Source organism: Camponotus vicinus, unplaced genomic scaffold (genome assembly GCF_025532165.1).
Source record: "Camponotus vicinus isolate PSW18456_S1 unplaced genomic scaffold, iyCamVici1.0 SCAF_2, whole genome shotgun sequence".
Taxonomy (NCBI): Eukaryota; Metazoa; Arthropoda; class Insecta; order Hymenoptera; family Formicidae; genus Camponotus; species Camponotus vicinus.
Window position 1 is genome coordinate 12524255 of NW_028141956.1, and position 15828 is coordinate 12540082.

Genomic DNA, 15828 nt, shown 5'->3' on the forward strand with positions numbered 1-15828 from the left:
ATAAATTGCTCCGTCATATTTATCGCATCCGGCAATAATATTAACATTGCACTACTGGGGGCAGGTGAATTAATAAATTGAACCGTATTATATATAATATGGGGCTAAATAAGTGTCATATTAGAACATGTATATTTTTGGGTCATTTAATTTTGGCGATGCCACAAGCTGACTGACTTAAGACAGATAGAATCGACCTTGCGGTTTTCTTTCACATTTATTTTATTTCTATATCGGTCTATCTTATTTAAAGCTTCCAATCGATTTGTTTGAGAAGGAGATTATGACGCCCGATTTGTCTATTTCGATAGAATAAAAGTACATCTACTCCTCGACAAAATTCTGCTCTAGTTATGCCTCCTTCACATACGAGAAATCGTAAAAAATCGCGAATCGCACAACACGAATTTACTTACTTATTGGAGGCCTTTGTTGGCTTGCCGTCCGCACCTAAACCGGCCAAGGTGCGACACCGAAAGTTCTCATAGTGCACGTTGTTCGTCACGTCTTTTAGGTCCTGCACATGCGTCCTTACCACCATGTTTCGGAGCGCTATGAAATCGCAGTGCTCCAGGTTCTCGACTATGTACAGAAAAAACGCCGATTGTAAACAGATGCGGAATAAATGATGGATTCTTATTTATCTAAAGTTCCGGATGCTACTTACTTTACAAATGACATAAACAGCATAAATGCAGCGAATATATACAAACAAGTATCTCTATGTACGTATATAAGCAAACATTTAAAGACTAAAGCATAGCTAAAAGAATATTTAAATTTCAAATTTCAAAATGTAAGAGAATTAGGCTTGACTAATTATACAATTATCATCTAAATGCTAATTTATCAACAAACAAGTTTACTCAATTGTACCGACTCGAAAATCGAGCTAATAAAATTTACCTCACAAACTTGTACATACCTTCCGCAATTCCCCACGGATATTTTCTACCTCGTACTTTCTTGCCATCATGTTCGACGACGGCATTCGCTCCCACGACAGCAAACGGCACTCTATCCCTTAATAACTTGTGAAATTTGTTGTCCTCCTCCTCCTCGACCTCTGGGAATTCGTAGATCTTTATCTTGTGTTGCGCAATCTCATTCAAAATCTGGAAAAATGAATCAAGACAATAATAGAATTAACTTAGAAGAGAAAATATATATATAATAAAAGACGATTAACTGTTCGAGTATATTTTACATTATAATTCTTTATAAATTTGAGAAAATCTTTTAAAGATTTAAAGTCATTTTTTAAACGATGTTTGGTTTTAGCCTCTTATTCCGGAAAAATGAAGAGTATTTTGTTTTCTTTTTTTCTTGAAATTTCGAATGTGTTTTGTACCTGTTTTTTGAAGTGCGCACACTCATCCGGCGTCATAGTATCCGCCTTAGCAATAACCGGTATGATGTTGACTTTGTCGTGAAGACGCTGCATAAACTCCACGTCGAGAGGTTTCAATCCGTGGCCGGAGGGCGCGACGAAATAGAGGCAGCAGTGCACCCGACTATCCGGGATTTGTCGTCTCGTCACGCGGGACTCTGCGTTGAGAAATTCCTCGTACTTCGATTCGATGTAGTCGATTACTGGTACCCAACTGGGAAATAAAGATGAAGATGTTACAGAGTAAATAAGTCAGAATCGAAAGTTTTGAACAAGTTTGACCATAATTTATCGGTGAATCTATTTTATAGATACCAATTACTGTTGTCGACAGCGTCACCGAAACCAGGGGTATCGACAACCGTGAGAGTAAGATTGACGCCGTTTTCCTTCAACAGCACTTTGCTAGTTTCCACGGCAACCGTCTTTTTTATCCTGAGGCTGGGTCCGGGATATTCAGCGCTGTATATATCTGCCAGGAACATGGAATTGATCAAAGTCGATTTACCGAGCCCTGATTCCCCTGTAAGATTGAAAAAACATTTCAGCGACTCCATTCTATCTATATAGATCACTAAAATCTATTTATTTATTTTCTATAAATAAATAAATAAATATCTATCTTATAGATAAATATATATTCTTCAATAGATAAACAAAATTTCAGAAAATTGAACTTGAGATACGCACATTCAGACGCAACGAATTTCGTTTATTTATTATTATTTGTTATTTAGAATGTTTATTATTATTATTATTATTATTTATTATTATATTTATGATTTGTTATTTATTATTATCTGTTATTTATGATTTAATTAGAATACTTAACGATCTCTTTTTCTCTCTCTCTCTCTTATCTTTGTGTCACTGATATCTTTAATGTTCAAATACTTCTTGAAACATTTGCAGTTTTCTTTATACTATAAAAAATTGATTAATAACATTTTTTTTTAAATTAAATGAAAAAAAATCATCTTTTTTTTCGACACAAATTGTACTGTTATAGTATCCGATGCGTTTTAATAACAACTGAAAAATATACCTCACGAAAAGATCTAATGAAACAATTACAGGAATGTACAATTTTAATTACGGAAATATTAAAAAAAAAATCTCAACTACCCCAGAAACACTATAATGGTAAAAATATTTCGATTAAAAAACAATTTGTCGACGAATATACTTTTCATTCCATGAAGCATTGTTTCATAAATATCTATTTTCAGGGGAAATTTCATTCGCCAAAATACCATAATCTCTTCAAGGCGAAATAACTTCTTGGCTATTAATGTTCCGCCATCGAGACAGCGATCATTAATCTCAGTCGGAGTATTTACGATCGGGCATTTCTGTCCGACATTTCTGTTGGCGGCCAAATAAATTTGGGGACGGTCACCGAAACGAGATGAAATGTTGACGGCGTACCGTGACCTCTTGACGCATAAACCTTGAACCAGGCGAAGTGCCGCGCCTACGCCTTTAAACCAAGGGTAAGAACTTGAATTGCTCTATTTACGGAGAAACGGCTCCGTTTATACGTGGGTCTAATAATAGTCCACTCCCTCCCGTTTTCCGCACGCAGCAACCGCGCTCTCAAATTTCCCCAGACCCAATGACACTCTTTTACACCCGCGCGTACGTGTCCCGGTCGAGACGACGATCGGCAGGACGTCGACAATTTTAGTCAACGCTCTTATTAACGTGCTCTCCTCCTCGAACTGGTCGAATTCTTAAAACCTTTCGCACATATTTCTTGCTCCGATACATCGTATCATGTATATAGGAGAATCTCTTCACTCATTTATCACGAGAAATATAATTGGACAAGTTCGCCGTGTTAAAGAGTCCTTAATTATACCGCTGCCTTAAGGAAAGCTTGCAAGGTGATAAATCTAAGAACAGCAGAAACTGCAGAGGCTGCAATTAATGATTTATGGCCCTTTTCAATCGGCAAAGTCGTCGACGTCGACTACGAGACGTGTTATTGCCGGGAATTACTCTCTCTCCCTCTCCTCCCTCTCTTTCTGACTGACGGTACCATTCATTTGCATAAATAATGCGACGTAGAAATATTCGCCGAGCGATAAAAGAGCGGGCGTGCTCCGAGAAAGCGGACCTCAGGGACTCGTTTCAATGTGAGAACCGCTGAACTTCGACGACAGCCTTGATCCGGCAAACGAGGGAGAACCAAGAACGAGAGAGAGAACTTGGAGAGCACGTGCTTGGCAGATGGGAGATTGCATCGCGAGATGATACTCTGGACGAAATGGAAATACCATTGCCATTGCCGCCGAAGAAACGGATCCCTTTGTCCTTTTGCGCGGGCCGAGCGATTCTCGAGCGAAACAGACGGTCGTTGTTCTTCCGTTGCCGCATAATGAACGTTTCAATGTCCGGGATTGCGTTTCTCGACGTCAATAATGCAACACCCGAGGACGCAGAGATAATTACATCTGCCCCTCATTATTCTCCGCTTTTTTATATTTATATAAATTGCATTGTTTAGACATTTGTATAGAAATCATTTAACTATGAAACGTGAAAATGGGGTTTCCACCTTCCAATATAAAATAAACAATAGTTTGAACTATCTTAAGACTACCCTTATCAAGATTTTTCTTCCTGATTTTTCTAAACAAAATAAATTGAGAGAAATAGAACAGCGTCTTTGAAAACTTTCACTTATATATTTCTTCTCATGCTAAATCGCGCGTTACCGACCTACGACCATGAGGGTAAACTCGAAGCCCTTCTTCACGGCTTTCCTATACACTTGGTTGGGCAGATTCGCGAAGCCGACGTAGCCGTCAAGTTCCTTGGGCTTGGTAGGCGGCGTGGGTCGCGCATGATGCAGACCGGCCTCCTTGTTGCTATCGTCCTTGGCGCTGGAGACGGCGGTCCGGGCGCATTCTCGCCTGTTGCTGTCCTCCGAGGGATCGTTCGGGATCGCCGTCGAGACCGCGGACGGCAATCGCGGCTTCGCCGTGACGACGCCGCTCGAGTAAACCGGCGCCGTGTTCGGCGACGTTAAACCGCCGACCGTCGTGGGGTTCGTCGCCGACGACGAAGAGTTGTTCACCTGAGAGCCCGGGGTCTGCGTCGGCGGTTGTGGGGGCGGCACCGACGGCACCGACGGCGACGAGATTATTCCCCCGCTCTCGCCCTTGAAGAATTGCTCGCGCTTCATCTGAATCTGTGCAGAAGAAAAGAATATGTCAGTTTCGAAAGACTTATATAAAAATTTGTATGAATTAAAATTATTATTAAAATTAAAATTATAATTTAAATATGTACATTATAATAATAATTTTAATAATAATTTAAATTATTATTATTATTGTATTTATAATGTATATATTTAAATTATAATTTTAATTTTAATAATAATTTTAATTCATATAAATTTTTATCATTATGTAATTGTATAATAAATTTTTTAAAAGCATGAAAAATGATATATATACATATATGATTTCTTTTATAGATAGAAAGAAGAAATAGTAGATTGTTCTTTCTGTGCAATCTCTCTACAATCGCTCTAATTATAATATTTAAATCTAAACGCACAAATTACTGGGAACATGCTAGCTTTTATAAAATGTAATTTTGAAAATATATACATAATAAATTTTTTAAAAGTGAAAAAATATTTATATATATACGAATTTTTCTATAACGAGTAGATTTCTCTTTCAGTTGCTCTAATTATTATACTCTAGTTACATATTTTCATACACATTTCCAAAGAATTTAATTAATTAATAGAAAATTATAAATTAATAAAACTAAGAACTAGAAGCTTTATAAAAATATAAAGAAAATTTACAAAAATACATAAATTGAAGAAATGTATCGAGACACGTTTCGATCGTTTCATCGACTTCCGGTCTCAATTCAATTCAAATGCGAAGGAGACGAACATTTCTCGCATTCTACTATTCTATTTTTAGAAAAAGTTAAATTGCGTTTCATAAATACATCGGGCAATTCCATAAGTTACTTCGACCGTAACATTACTCGTACGTGAAACGCGTAAATTCACAAAAGTACCGTGAGGCGATAAAATCTCATTGCCGTACCGTGGAATAGCGATCGATATTGCAATGCCAGCCGACGACGGACGGTCGAACGGCTTCCGCTACCGCAGTGTCTTACACGCTTCCGAACCGGAAGTAGCCAGAATTTCTAAATAACGACTATTATTCGGAGAACGGCAGCGAGCAATCCATCTTTTTCATCAAGGATATGTACAAGATGGCTTTAAGATTAAAAAAAAGGAAGTGATAAATCTCATTTTGTTGGCAGACAACAAGAAAAAGCAGGAATTATTCGCTTATCGATTAATTTGAGATGGTAAAATATGCGTCATCGTTAAAAAAGTTAATTTGAAATTTACACATTAAAATGTCTATTCCCAAGTTAGATAAAAAAATTCCTTAAATTCTCCTATTTCAGATATTTTAAAATTCCAGGTAAAGAGAATGTTATTTTAAAGATTTTTGATGCAAACTTTCTAAAATAAGTTTCTTTATTGTACGCGTTTTCTAATGCTTTTCACTTATACGAAAGAAACATAGAACCATTTAAGTTTCAAGTATTAAATTTGCAAATATACTGAAAAAAATTGAATAGTTTTCGATTAGTTTAAGATAAACATCTTTCACTTGCATATTTTCTTTTCTCTAAAAATTATAGTAAAAGGAATATATACTGCATATTCAATATTTTGTTAAGACATTGAATATTAAACAAAGATATGTATATATATATAATTTTAAACATATAATTCATAACTTGATTTAATGGCGAAAGAAAATTGCTTCAATATAAAACAATTATCAAAGACAATTTAAAAAAAAATTGAGTCCCAATAAAATTCCATGAGAATTCCCTGATTTCTCTGGGAAATAAAAGAAACCCCTGAGACTTCCAGATTTTCCATGTTTCTCCAGATTTTAATAGATATATAATTGATTTAATAGATATATAATTGAATTGCTCTGATATATAATTAATATTTACACGCTAAGAAAAATTAAAATTTTCTATTGATAATAGTATTAAAATTTCTATTTTATCTATTCGTCTTTATTTTAAAATGCCTCGGGCAACTTCAATTTTCACATAAAGAGAATTTTCAAGATATCTTCGTTGAATAGAGCTTTAATCTATGTCGCTAATGTTACTCCAACTCCTTCCTTCCTTCGTACAATTGGTCATATAGAGCCTAAGTGGTGATCGTTTGAGTGTCAAGACGTATAAGGGAACGGTACAGGAAACCGCGATACGCCTCGTGTTCCGTTACACTTGAACGCCGATCGTGGAATACGAATGAATCGGATAATCTGAATGCACACGCGGTGAACATAACGTGTGTAAGGTCAAGGAAGGCGGACAAGAGACCATCGTCCTCTACCGCGTCGATAGGTTCCTGTTAATGAACTTGAATCACCAGTCACATTGCTTTCTGATTTCGCAATCGCCATTTATTTGCATTTTCATCGAGCTCTACAATCTTAATAAAAATGCATAGAAATATCCTAGAAACGAGATATATTCCGCGTGTTATAAAAATTGTGGCGTCTATTTTTTACGAAATTCTCTGCGCGATTTTTATTTCATTTCTGTTTGATATCACGCTCCGAATAATCGGGGAAAGCTTGAATCATTCCTCTCTTTCACACGAGCGTGCAATTTTCGAAAATGTTTTTTATTCGAAACGAAGCGTTTTTTTTCTCATCCAGAGATAATACTTTATAATCATTATCACACGAGAATAACAAGGAAAAAATAAATGTAATCTTTTACAAGAGATGCTATTTATTATGCATTTTTGCGGATAAAATTTTGCATACTTGAGAAACTTTGGGAAATAATGATAATATTTTATAATCATTATCACACGAGAATGGCGAGGAAAAAATAAGTGTAATCTTTTACAAGAGGTGCTATTTATTAAGCATTTCTGCGGATAAAATTTTGTATACTTGAGAAACTTTGGGAAACATTGATAACACATTATAATCATTATCACACGAGAATGGCGGGAAAAAATAAATGTAATCTTTTACAAGAGATGTTATTTATGAAGCATTTCTGTGCGGATAAAATTTTGCATATTTGAGAAATTTTGAGAAAACATTGATAATACTTTATAATCACTATCACACGAGAATTGCGAGGAAAAAATAAATGTAATCTTTTACAAGAGATGTTATTTATTGCATTTCTGTGCGGATAAAATTTTGCATATTATACTTGAGAAATTTTAGGAAATATTGATAATATTTTATAATCACTATCACACGAGAATGGCGAGGAAAAAATAAATGTAATCTTTTACAAGAGATGTTATTTATGAAGCATTTCTGTGCAGATAAAATTTTGCATATTATACTTGAGAAATTTTGGGAAATATTGATATTTTATAATCACTATCACACGAGAATGGCGAGGAAAAAATAAATGTAATCTTTTACAAGAGATGCTATTTATTGCATTTCTGTGCGGATAAAATTTGGCATACTTGAGAAATTTTGGGAAACACTCATCATCCGAATTCGGGAGACAATCGTGAAAAACACGAGAGAAATCATATGTGAGTGTGAGAAAAAGAGACCTTCTCGCGAGGCGCGAAAATTCTTTCTTTCGCTTATCGGACGCCTCCCTCGACGGAGTCAACGTACGAACGATTGCGCTTTAAGAGCATTTCACGGGTGCCGCGAGAGGAACGGCGGGAAGCGACAAATGGAGTGCAGCATGTAGTTTAAAGTGCGCAGTTTTGTTGTAGAAGCGAGCTGCCGGATGAATATCTCGCGAGATATCGTGAAGCCGAACGACGTGTTTGGGCTGAGCGAATCGAATGTGACAAGCAGAAAAACATGTATATTTTTTCCGCACTATTAACATCAAAAATAACGAAATAAAATCATTGAAAAATTAATTTAATTTGAAATAAAATCAATGGGATTCACATATTTTGCCGAACGACGTGTTTGGGCTGAGCGAATCGAATGTGACAAGCAGAAAAACATGTATATTTTTTCCGCACTATTAACATAAAAAATAACGAAATAAAATCATTGAAAAATGAGTTTAATTTGAAATAAAATCAATCGGATTCACATATTTTGCAGAGAATATTTTTTAAATAAAATATCGTTTAAAAAGAGCTTTATTTTTTCGCGCAGCTCTTAGCTTCGAAAAACAAGAAGAAATAATTCACATCCGCGTCTACCATAAAGAGCCTCTCACAGCAGCGCTATCACGTCGATCGCATTCTAATCAGCGCGTATGAGATCAATCGTCGTGGCTCGCAGGCCCTCCGAGAGCCACTCTCTGTACACACGTCGCTCGTAATTATTGTTTCGTCGGGAGAAACGATGACATAGTGCACTGGGACTCATCCCCCGCGAGGAAGGGCGGATTCTATGCCGCCGGCGCTACCTCACCCGTTCTGTTCACAGAGCGCACGCTGGAAACGGAGGACCATCAGAGGCAGCAGCAGCAGCAGCAACAGAAACCGGTCCAGCGCATCGCAGCATCATGCCAGGAATATAAAGCTCGCGACGAGTTTTTCGGAGAAGAGACCGGTGCCTTTCGGGACACCATGTGTAACAAACACACATGTACATAGGAAAGAAAAAAAAGGGAAACTTCGACTCGGTTTCGCGAATACACTGGAAAATGTTTCCCGGTGAAAAATGTGCAATGGGATCTCGAGGAGGTGGAGTATCTCGGTGTTTCTCCTGCGAGCGTATCGCACGTACGAGGATTTAATGTTATTTACGTTAGAGACGTGAATAGTGATTATCTTTGTTCGATAACACAATTAGATTGTGTGTACAATCGAGTTGAAAAAAGCTCGAAAAGATTTGAACGAGGCATTCGGGGGAATTGTAACTCTCGTAAGTAAGTTAAAAGTTTGAAATTAACTTTCCGAGAGATAGATACAATCGACTGTTTGTACTATCTCGATTTCTGGGGTAGCTACATTTTCTCTCTCGCGGTAGCTGCTCCGCAAGATACATATTCAAATAAAAGCAGTCGTGTAAAAATCAATGTTCGAAAGCTGTAAACACGTGTAACAAGAAGATTGCAGAAGTGTGCACATCATGAAGATAACAATTTCTTGTACGTTCCAAGGTAACCGTGCACAGATCCATTAGGATCGAGACCGTATTCCGTGAAACGAGAGATAGGAGCTTCGGAGATGTACTTTTCTCAAAATAGGATTCTTGCATATTCGTTTCCCGATGATTCGTTCCAATTTCGATCATCATCATCCTCTCCATCGCGCTCTCGCGACCCACAGAGCATCCCCCCTCTGGCCCTCTTCGTGACCCAACTTCGGCTCCCAGACTTGGGAACCCCTGTCGTAGGTCAATACTCTCTCTCGGCGAGGTTCTCCACCACCACCACCTCCATCGCCACCGCTTCTCCACCGGGTGGTGGCGAGTCGTCGTCGTGGTGAGTCGATTAGATCGATTCCGTGGAAAGTGCATCGTAAGGCACCTCGACGCTTTTGTCTCGTTAAGCTCCCTCGTATGGAATCTCTCTCTCTTTTTCTTTTTATCTTCTTTGACGCACCCGTCGCTCTGATGATGATCATCAGCGGCGAATGAACTTTCACCTTAACGACCGCGTTATGTTTGCACCGTGGCACGTGCTTGTTGTTTTTAACAAAGAAGAAAAAGAAGGGAAGAGAGAGAGAGACACAGGGATGTAGCCAGGTTGAGATGTTAGAGCAGGCAAGAAAACTGACAGAGAAGTTTCGCTGCCTGATGACAAAAAAAAGGATGATATTTATGAAAAAGTATTATTGCAAATAATACTTTGCAAATATTTGAACAAAAATTAATAGAATTATTTTTAAATTGCTTGATTTTTCAACAGCAGGCAAAAAAGCTACAAGAGCATGGCTACGCCCCTGGAGAGATGTGGCATTTGAACCGAGATTTTTTTATACCAAGCAAAAGAGAAAAAGAAAAGAAAACGATAATGAGTCTAATTTTCATTAACGACATTAATTGCGACAAAATTTCCAATAATCAGTGTGCAATATAATTTTTAACAAGCAAATATAAATATACATGAAAAATATTTGTACTCATTCTGTCTTTCCTTAGCTTCTTCTACGAGAGATGTAACTTTGCCGAATTAAAATATTTATTAAATATTTTAAATATTATTTATATATTATTTTAGATATTAAATATTTATATCGTTCGTATATCTTTTTTAAGATCAAACGCGTTTGACATTACCTTTCTAATCAATCATCGAAGGGAAAAAGGAAATTATGCAACGTTCCTACGACAATGATTTGCAAGAGTATTCTTTTAATAGCATGGTTACTATAACCACGCGCCTGAATATATCGTAAGCTCCATTAATTGTTAAAACGGGGACAAACACGCGAGTGTACTCGAGCGAAGCTGATAATAAATGATACCGTAACACCTACGTTTAACACCTATAATGACAGGTGATATCACCAGGCTAAATTATGTATACCGGAATATATTCGGAGTTGCTCGGATATAATATTATTCGCTATTTATATTCTCACGAACGAATAAATAATTATGTAAAATAACGAATAATTATTATAATGTAATGTATACATGTATATAATTATGTTCAGATATTGTTAACAGTAAATAATAAAATGTCAATTATAACACTTTTCACATGTTCACATGTTCCAGAAAGTCCACTCTAAATTTTAAGTTAAAATAACTTATTCGTTGTATGTTACTTATTGACAAACTAAAATGTTAAATAATTGACACAATACTTTACATTTATTTTTGTTATTGTGACTTTAAGTGTAATGTAAAAATAACATATAAATTAATTAAAAATTACATGAAAAAATAGTTACAATAACTCGTAAGAATTGTTGTAGGACATTAACGTATAATAATAATTATTTTAACTTAAATTATTTGTAATAGAAACATATGATTTTAGTAAATTGATTATTTTGTATGTCAAAGTTCAAGATCATTTGAAAATTCACTTTAACCTTTCTTAAAATGTTAAACTGACTTTGAGACATGTTGATTGTTTAAAATGATTATGTTAAAAATACTCAAAATAATATTCCATTTCTAAGAGACATATACAAAGTGTTAAGTTATGAAGTTGACATAAATGTAACACATGAAAACGTTATAAAAATAATAACATATAAGTTGTATGTTAATTTTATATTAAAGTACTAATAAAAACGTGGTAACACAAGAAAATTTTAACATATGGACGCACAATTTTTTACTGTGATATATTGCAAAAAGTGAATTAAATGCCACCAAATATTGTCGACGGAAAATCGTTTTCTGGAAGAATGCATCATGTCATTTCGACACGTATTGGAAGAACTCTCGTAAATTTCGCCGTGATATGAGATTAGTCGAGTAAATGTAGATTTGCCTGTATAATAAGTACCCATAAAATTCCAATGAACGTGTGCGACTTCTCTCCCTCTCTCTCTTTCCAGAGAGAGGAGAGAGAGAGCCAATCGTTTTAATATTAATGAGGTAATCGACGATTCGATCGCGAGGAGTCTCTTTTCTAAGAGCCCTTTATTAATCGCGAAATTATTACACCGACTCTCGGTATTGATTGCACATGTATGCTCGTTAAACCTCGGACGAAATTGATCGATCGAGCCGCCTCTTCGAAGAAAACCGTTGATACGATATTTTCTGCTTACAGCGCGTCCTGAATCGTGCAATCTGGAAATTAGCGAAAATTAGTCTCGAGACACATATACAGGGTGTTTCTTAATAAGTGCGAAAAATTTTAAGAAATGATTTTTTCTCGAAAATTAAGAGGGTTTTTCATATAAACATTAAAAAGTTCTAATAAAAAATTGAATAGGGGTTGCTAGTTTCATCCCCTTATAACAATACGAGAGGCTGAAAAAATATTAATAAATAACCTTTTTACTAGTAGAAAATATCCACCTGATTTCATTTCTTTAACTTGTTTTAAATTTGAGAAAAAAATAAAAACCTAATTTTTACCCCCATTTTTGAAAGAGTGTAACTTTACAGGGAAGGATGTAGGAGTATATGTTTATAAAAACACCCTGTATACAACGCTTTTGATCAAGAAAATTAACGCTTCAATGATTATCCAGAAGAGAAAAATGAATGTCTATTTTTCACAAGCAATTAAAAAATTCTTTTCGACTCTTTTCTCATAATTCGTCATTAATGATGTTCATCAAAGGCTCGTAAAATCATATTGAGCAAGAAAACGCTCAATGATCGAAAATAACCGATCGTTTCGAGTCAATTTCGAAACAAAAGCAGGGGAATTACACGTGAATTACGACAGATATCATCTCGATACGCGCATAATCGAGTAGCCGCGACTCGATAACGACGATTGACGTAAAAAAAAAATCTTTCGTGGGAATCTTCCGGTTCGATGAACTCGATACGGGAAGCGTGCGACGACGCGGAAGCGGAAGAGACGGATTTGCGTCCTTATTCGCGGCAACTTAGGCTTCATTACGTCTAAGAGTTCGTCATTTGTGTCAATTATCGTCCTTCTCTCTCCCTCTCTTTCTCTCTATCCGTGCACGGTAACATGAAGAATGCTCTATCCGTTGCACGGTAACATGAAGAATGCTCTATCCGTTGCACGGTAACATGAAGAATTCAACGCTCGTACGAGAATAAACGCTCGATGTGCCATAAATCTGGGCCACTGTAGTCGTGGATTCGATTCATTATGCAACGCCCGTTGACGAGGGAAAGAGAGGGAGAAAGAGAGAGGGAAAGGTGCATATGCTTCTGATGCTTTCTCTCGTGCAAAAGACAGTCGACGACAGTTATCGAGTTGCAGCGACTCGATTATGCGCGCATCCAAAGGATACCTGTCGTACTCGGGATGGATCGAGAGAGAGAAAGAGAGAGAATATTTCCGTAATAATATTTGCATACAGAATGTCAAGAAAGAGAGAAAGAGAATCTGCTTTAGATAACCGAAATAATATAAAAATAATGAATAATAGAAAAATAATATGAGAAATATTACAATAGCTAGGTTGAAATTTTTTAATTCTCAATAAACAATTTTCTCTCAAGATAGAATTCTACTCATTTTTTTATATTTGCATATATGTATGTTTTTTATTATTACAAATAGAACCCTGTTACAAATTACAAAAAAAAAATAATTCCAAAGTATATATTTTTCTCTATAAGAATTAAATATAAATTAAAAAAGGAGTGATAAATCTTCTTTCTTTTGTCAATCCATTGTTGCATTTCGATTATAATATTCGTCCCTTTTTTGTTTCTAGTTCTAGCGCATTTATTATTCTACAGTTTCTCGATTATCTAAAAATAGCGCGGATATTTCATGCCTTTATTTTCTAAACAAAAGTTCTCTACAAAGTTTCAACAATAAAATTCCGAAAATTCCAAAGTTCGGATCCGTTAATTATTGAAAAGCCAGAGATTCAGGGCAAGGACAATTTCGCTTTTGCGGGGAATGGAATTGGATTAGCGACGCGGCGCTGAAAGTATATATCAAGTATATAATAAATATGTAACAAGTATATAACATTTACAAATCGCTAGCCGGACAATACAAAATACGTGCACAATCCGACAATGCATCGCTTTCATTTCACGCAATGTCGATTGCACAATAAAGACGAGCGACGCGCTCTTTAAGACGCGTCACGCGCCGCACACGTGTCCTCGACCTGGACACACGATCACCGTAATTAGCGCGTTTCCTTTGTCTCGAAAAAGGCGGCGCATAACGATCCGCGATGCGATCCCGTTCGCGATTATTCATATTTAATCGCGCCATTCTTTCACGACGTAATAGACTTTCAAGAATGAATTACCAGGTCGTTTCGCGAACGTAGTTCAATTATCCTTTAACCGCGACATATTAACTCTTAATCGTGCATTGATTCATAATTAGCTCTCGTCGAAAAAAGATTGTTCTGTAGAAAAAGTTAATTATTATCATACATTATCCCGTTATGCAATCATCTCTCTAATTCTTCTATCTATATATCTTTAATATTTATAATTAAAAATCAGATAAAATGATGTTAAAGTTTATTTAAAGTAAAAAATAAGATAGAGGTTTCGCAAATAAAATATTAATTTTTTTTAATCTATATATTATTTTTAATCTATATATATAATATAGATATAATCTATATATATTTTTAATCTATAATTTTTTAAATCTATATATTATTTTTAATTTATATATTATTTCAATGATGCAAATAATTATGAAATAATACACAAATCTGAGACAATGCCTTAATATGACTCGAGTATGCCAAGTTTTTATACTAGACTAATTTTAGAAAGAATAATAAATATATCTTATATATAAATACCATCTTATATAAATATAAATTATACCATTTTTTATATTATTATTATTATAAAACTTTAGATACATATATAACATGTATATAACATGTATATAACTTTAGGTATATAGCATGTATAAAATGAAAGATCGCAGCATGAAACAATAAAGCATGGACATGAAATACACTCGGTGTCGAATAAAAAAAAACATCGTTCTGCCGCCGCGAACAAAGTCGGATTGTCATGATAGAGAGGGAGAATTTATAACTCGTACGGATATATCGGCAGACTTGAATGGCGCGATTGTTCGAGACCTTTCCCCGCGAGTGTGTGTATTTTTCTTTATCTCTCGCTCGTCGAGGAGAAGTTGTTATCAGAGGGATATATTGTGCTGTTTCTCCGTTCGTAAAAATGTGTCAGAGCGATTAGCCCTCGCGAGAGAACTCGTCGACAACCTTCCTCTTTTGGGATCGAGACGTTTCAATGACACTTTTAGCATCCTTATGTGTCCTCTCGTCACTTCGTTATGTTTCCCCTTTATTCCTAGTTATTTTTTCAATCGAAATCGTTTTCATGGTTGACAACTCTCACTAGTACACTCGAAAACGTTCCAACGAGATTATCATTTATTGCGCGTCAACTTTCAATTTCAATCCATTCAATTTAAATTGTGTATATTATTATAATATAACTCTCTCTCTCTCTCTGAACTTTAGATTCTAATAAAATTTCCTATTTTCTCCTATAAAGTTTAATTTGTCAGAAGTTTTTTATTCGCAATCCTTAAGTCGTTAAAAAAAGTTAATTCCAAAAAATGAATTTTAACGATTAAATGTAAAAAAAATAAAGATCCAAATATGACGTCAATTTCATTTCAAGATTATATTTCAATACATATTTCAACTTCTCGTCATAGCTCGACTGGTAATTTTTATTTGTAAAAGCCTTCAGACATGTTTCCAACAATAAGTATAAAAAAATAAAATCGTCCGAAATATATACATATAATGAGACGTCAATTTCATTTCAAGATTACATTTTAATATATTTTATTTCTCTTCAATATTC

At 35.4% G+C, this 15828-nt stretch overlaps 1 protein-coding gene across 8 annotated transcripts in view; it reads right to left on the reverse strand.

Moving 5' to 3' along the window:
* The window catches only part of Pnut (septin 7-like protein pnut), a 45278-nt gene that overhangs the window by 12850 nt on the left and 16600 nt on the right, over window positions 1-15828 (reverse strand). For all 8 annotated transcript variants that reach the window (XM_083092471.1, XM_083092472.1, XM_083092473.1 and 5 more), the window contains 5 exons: window positions 4115-4586; window positions 1706-1913; window positions 1352-1604; window positions 926-1115; window positions 417-582 (listed from right to left, as the gene is read on the reverse strand). In XM_083092471.1, the coding sequence (XP_082948597.1) occupies window positions 417-582; window positions 926-1115; window positions 1352-1604; window positions 1706-1913; window positions 4115-4586 (1289 nt within the window). The remainder of the gene's footprint in view (window positions 1-416; window positions 583-925; window positions 1116-1351; window positions 1605-1705; window positions 1914-4114; window positions 4587-15828) is intronic.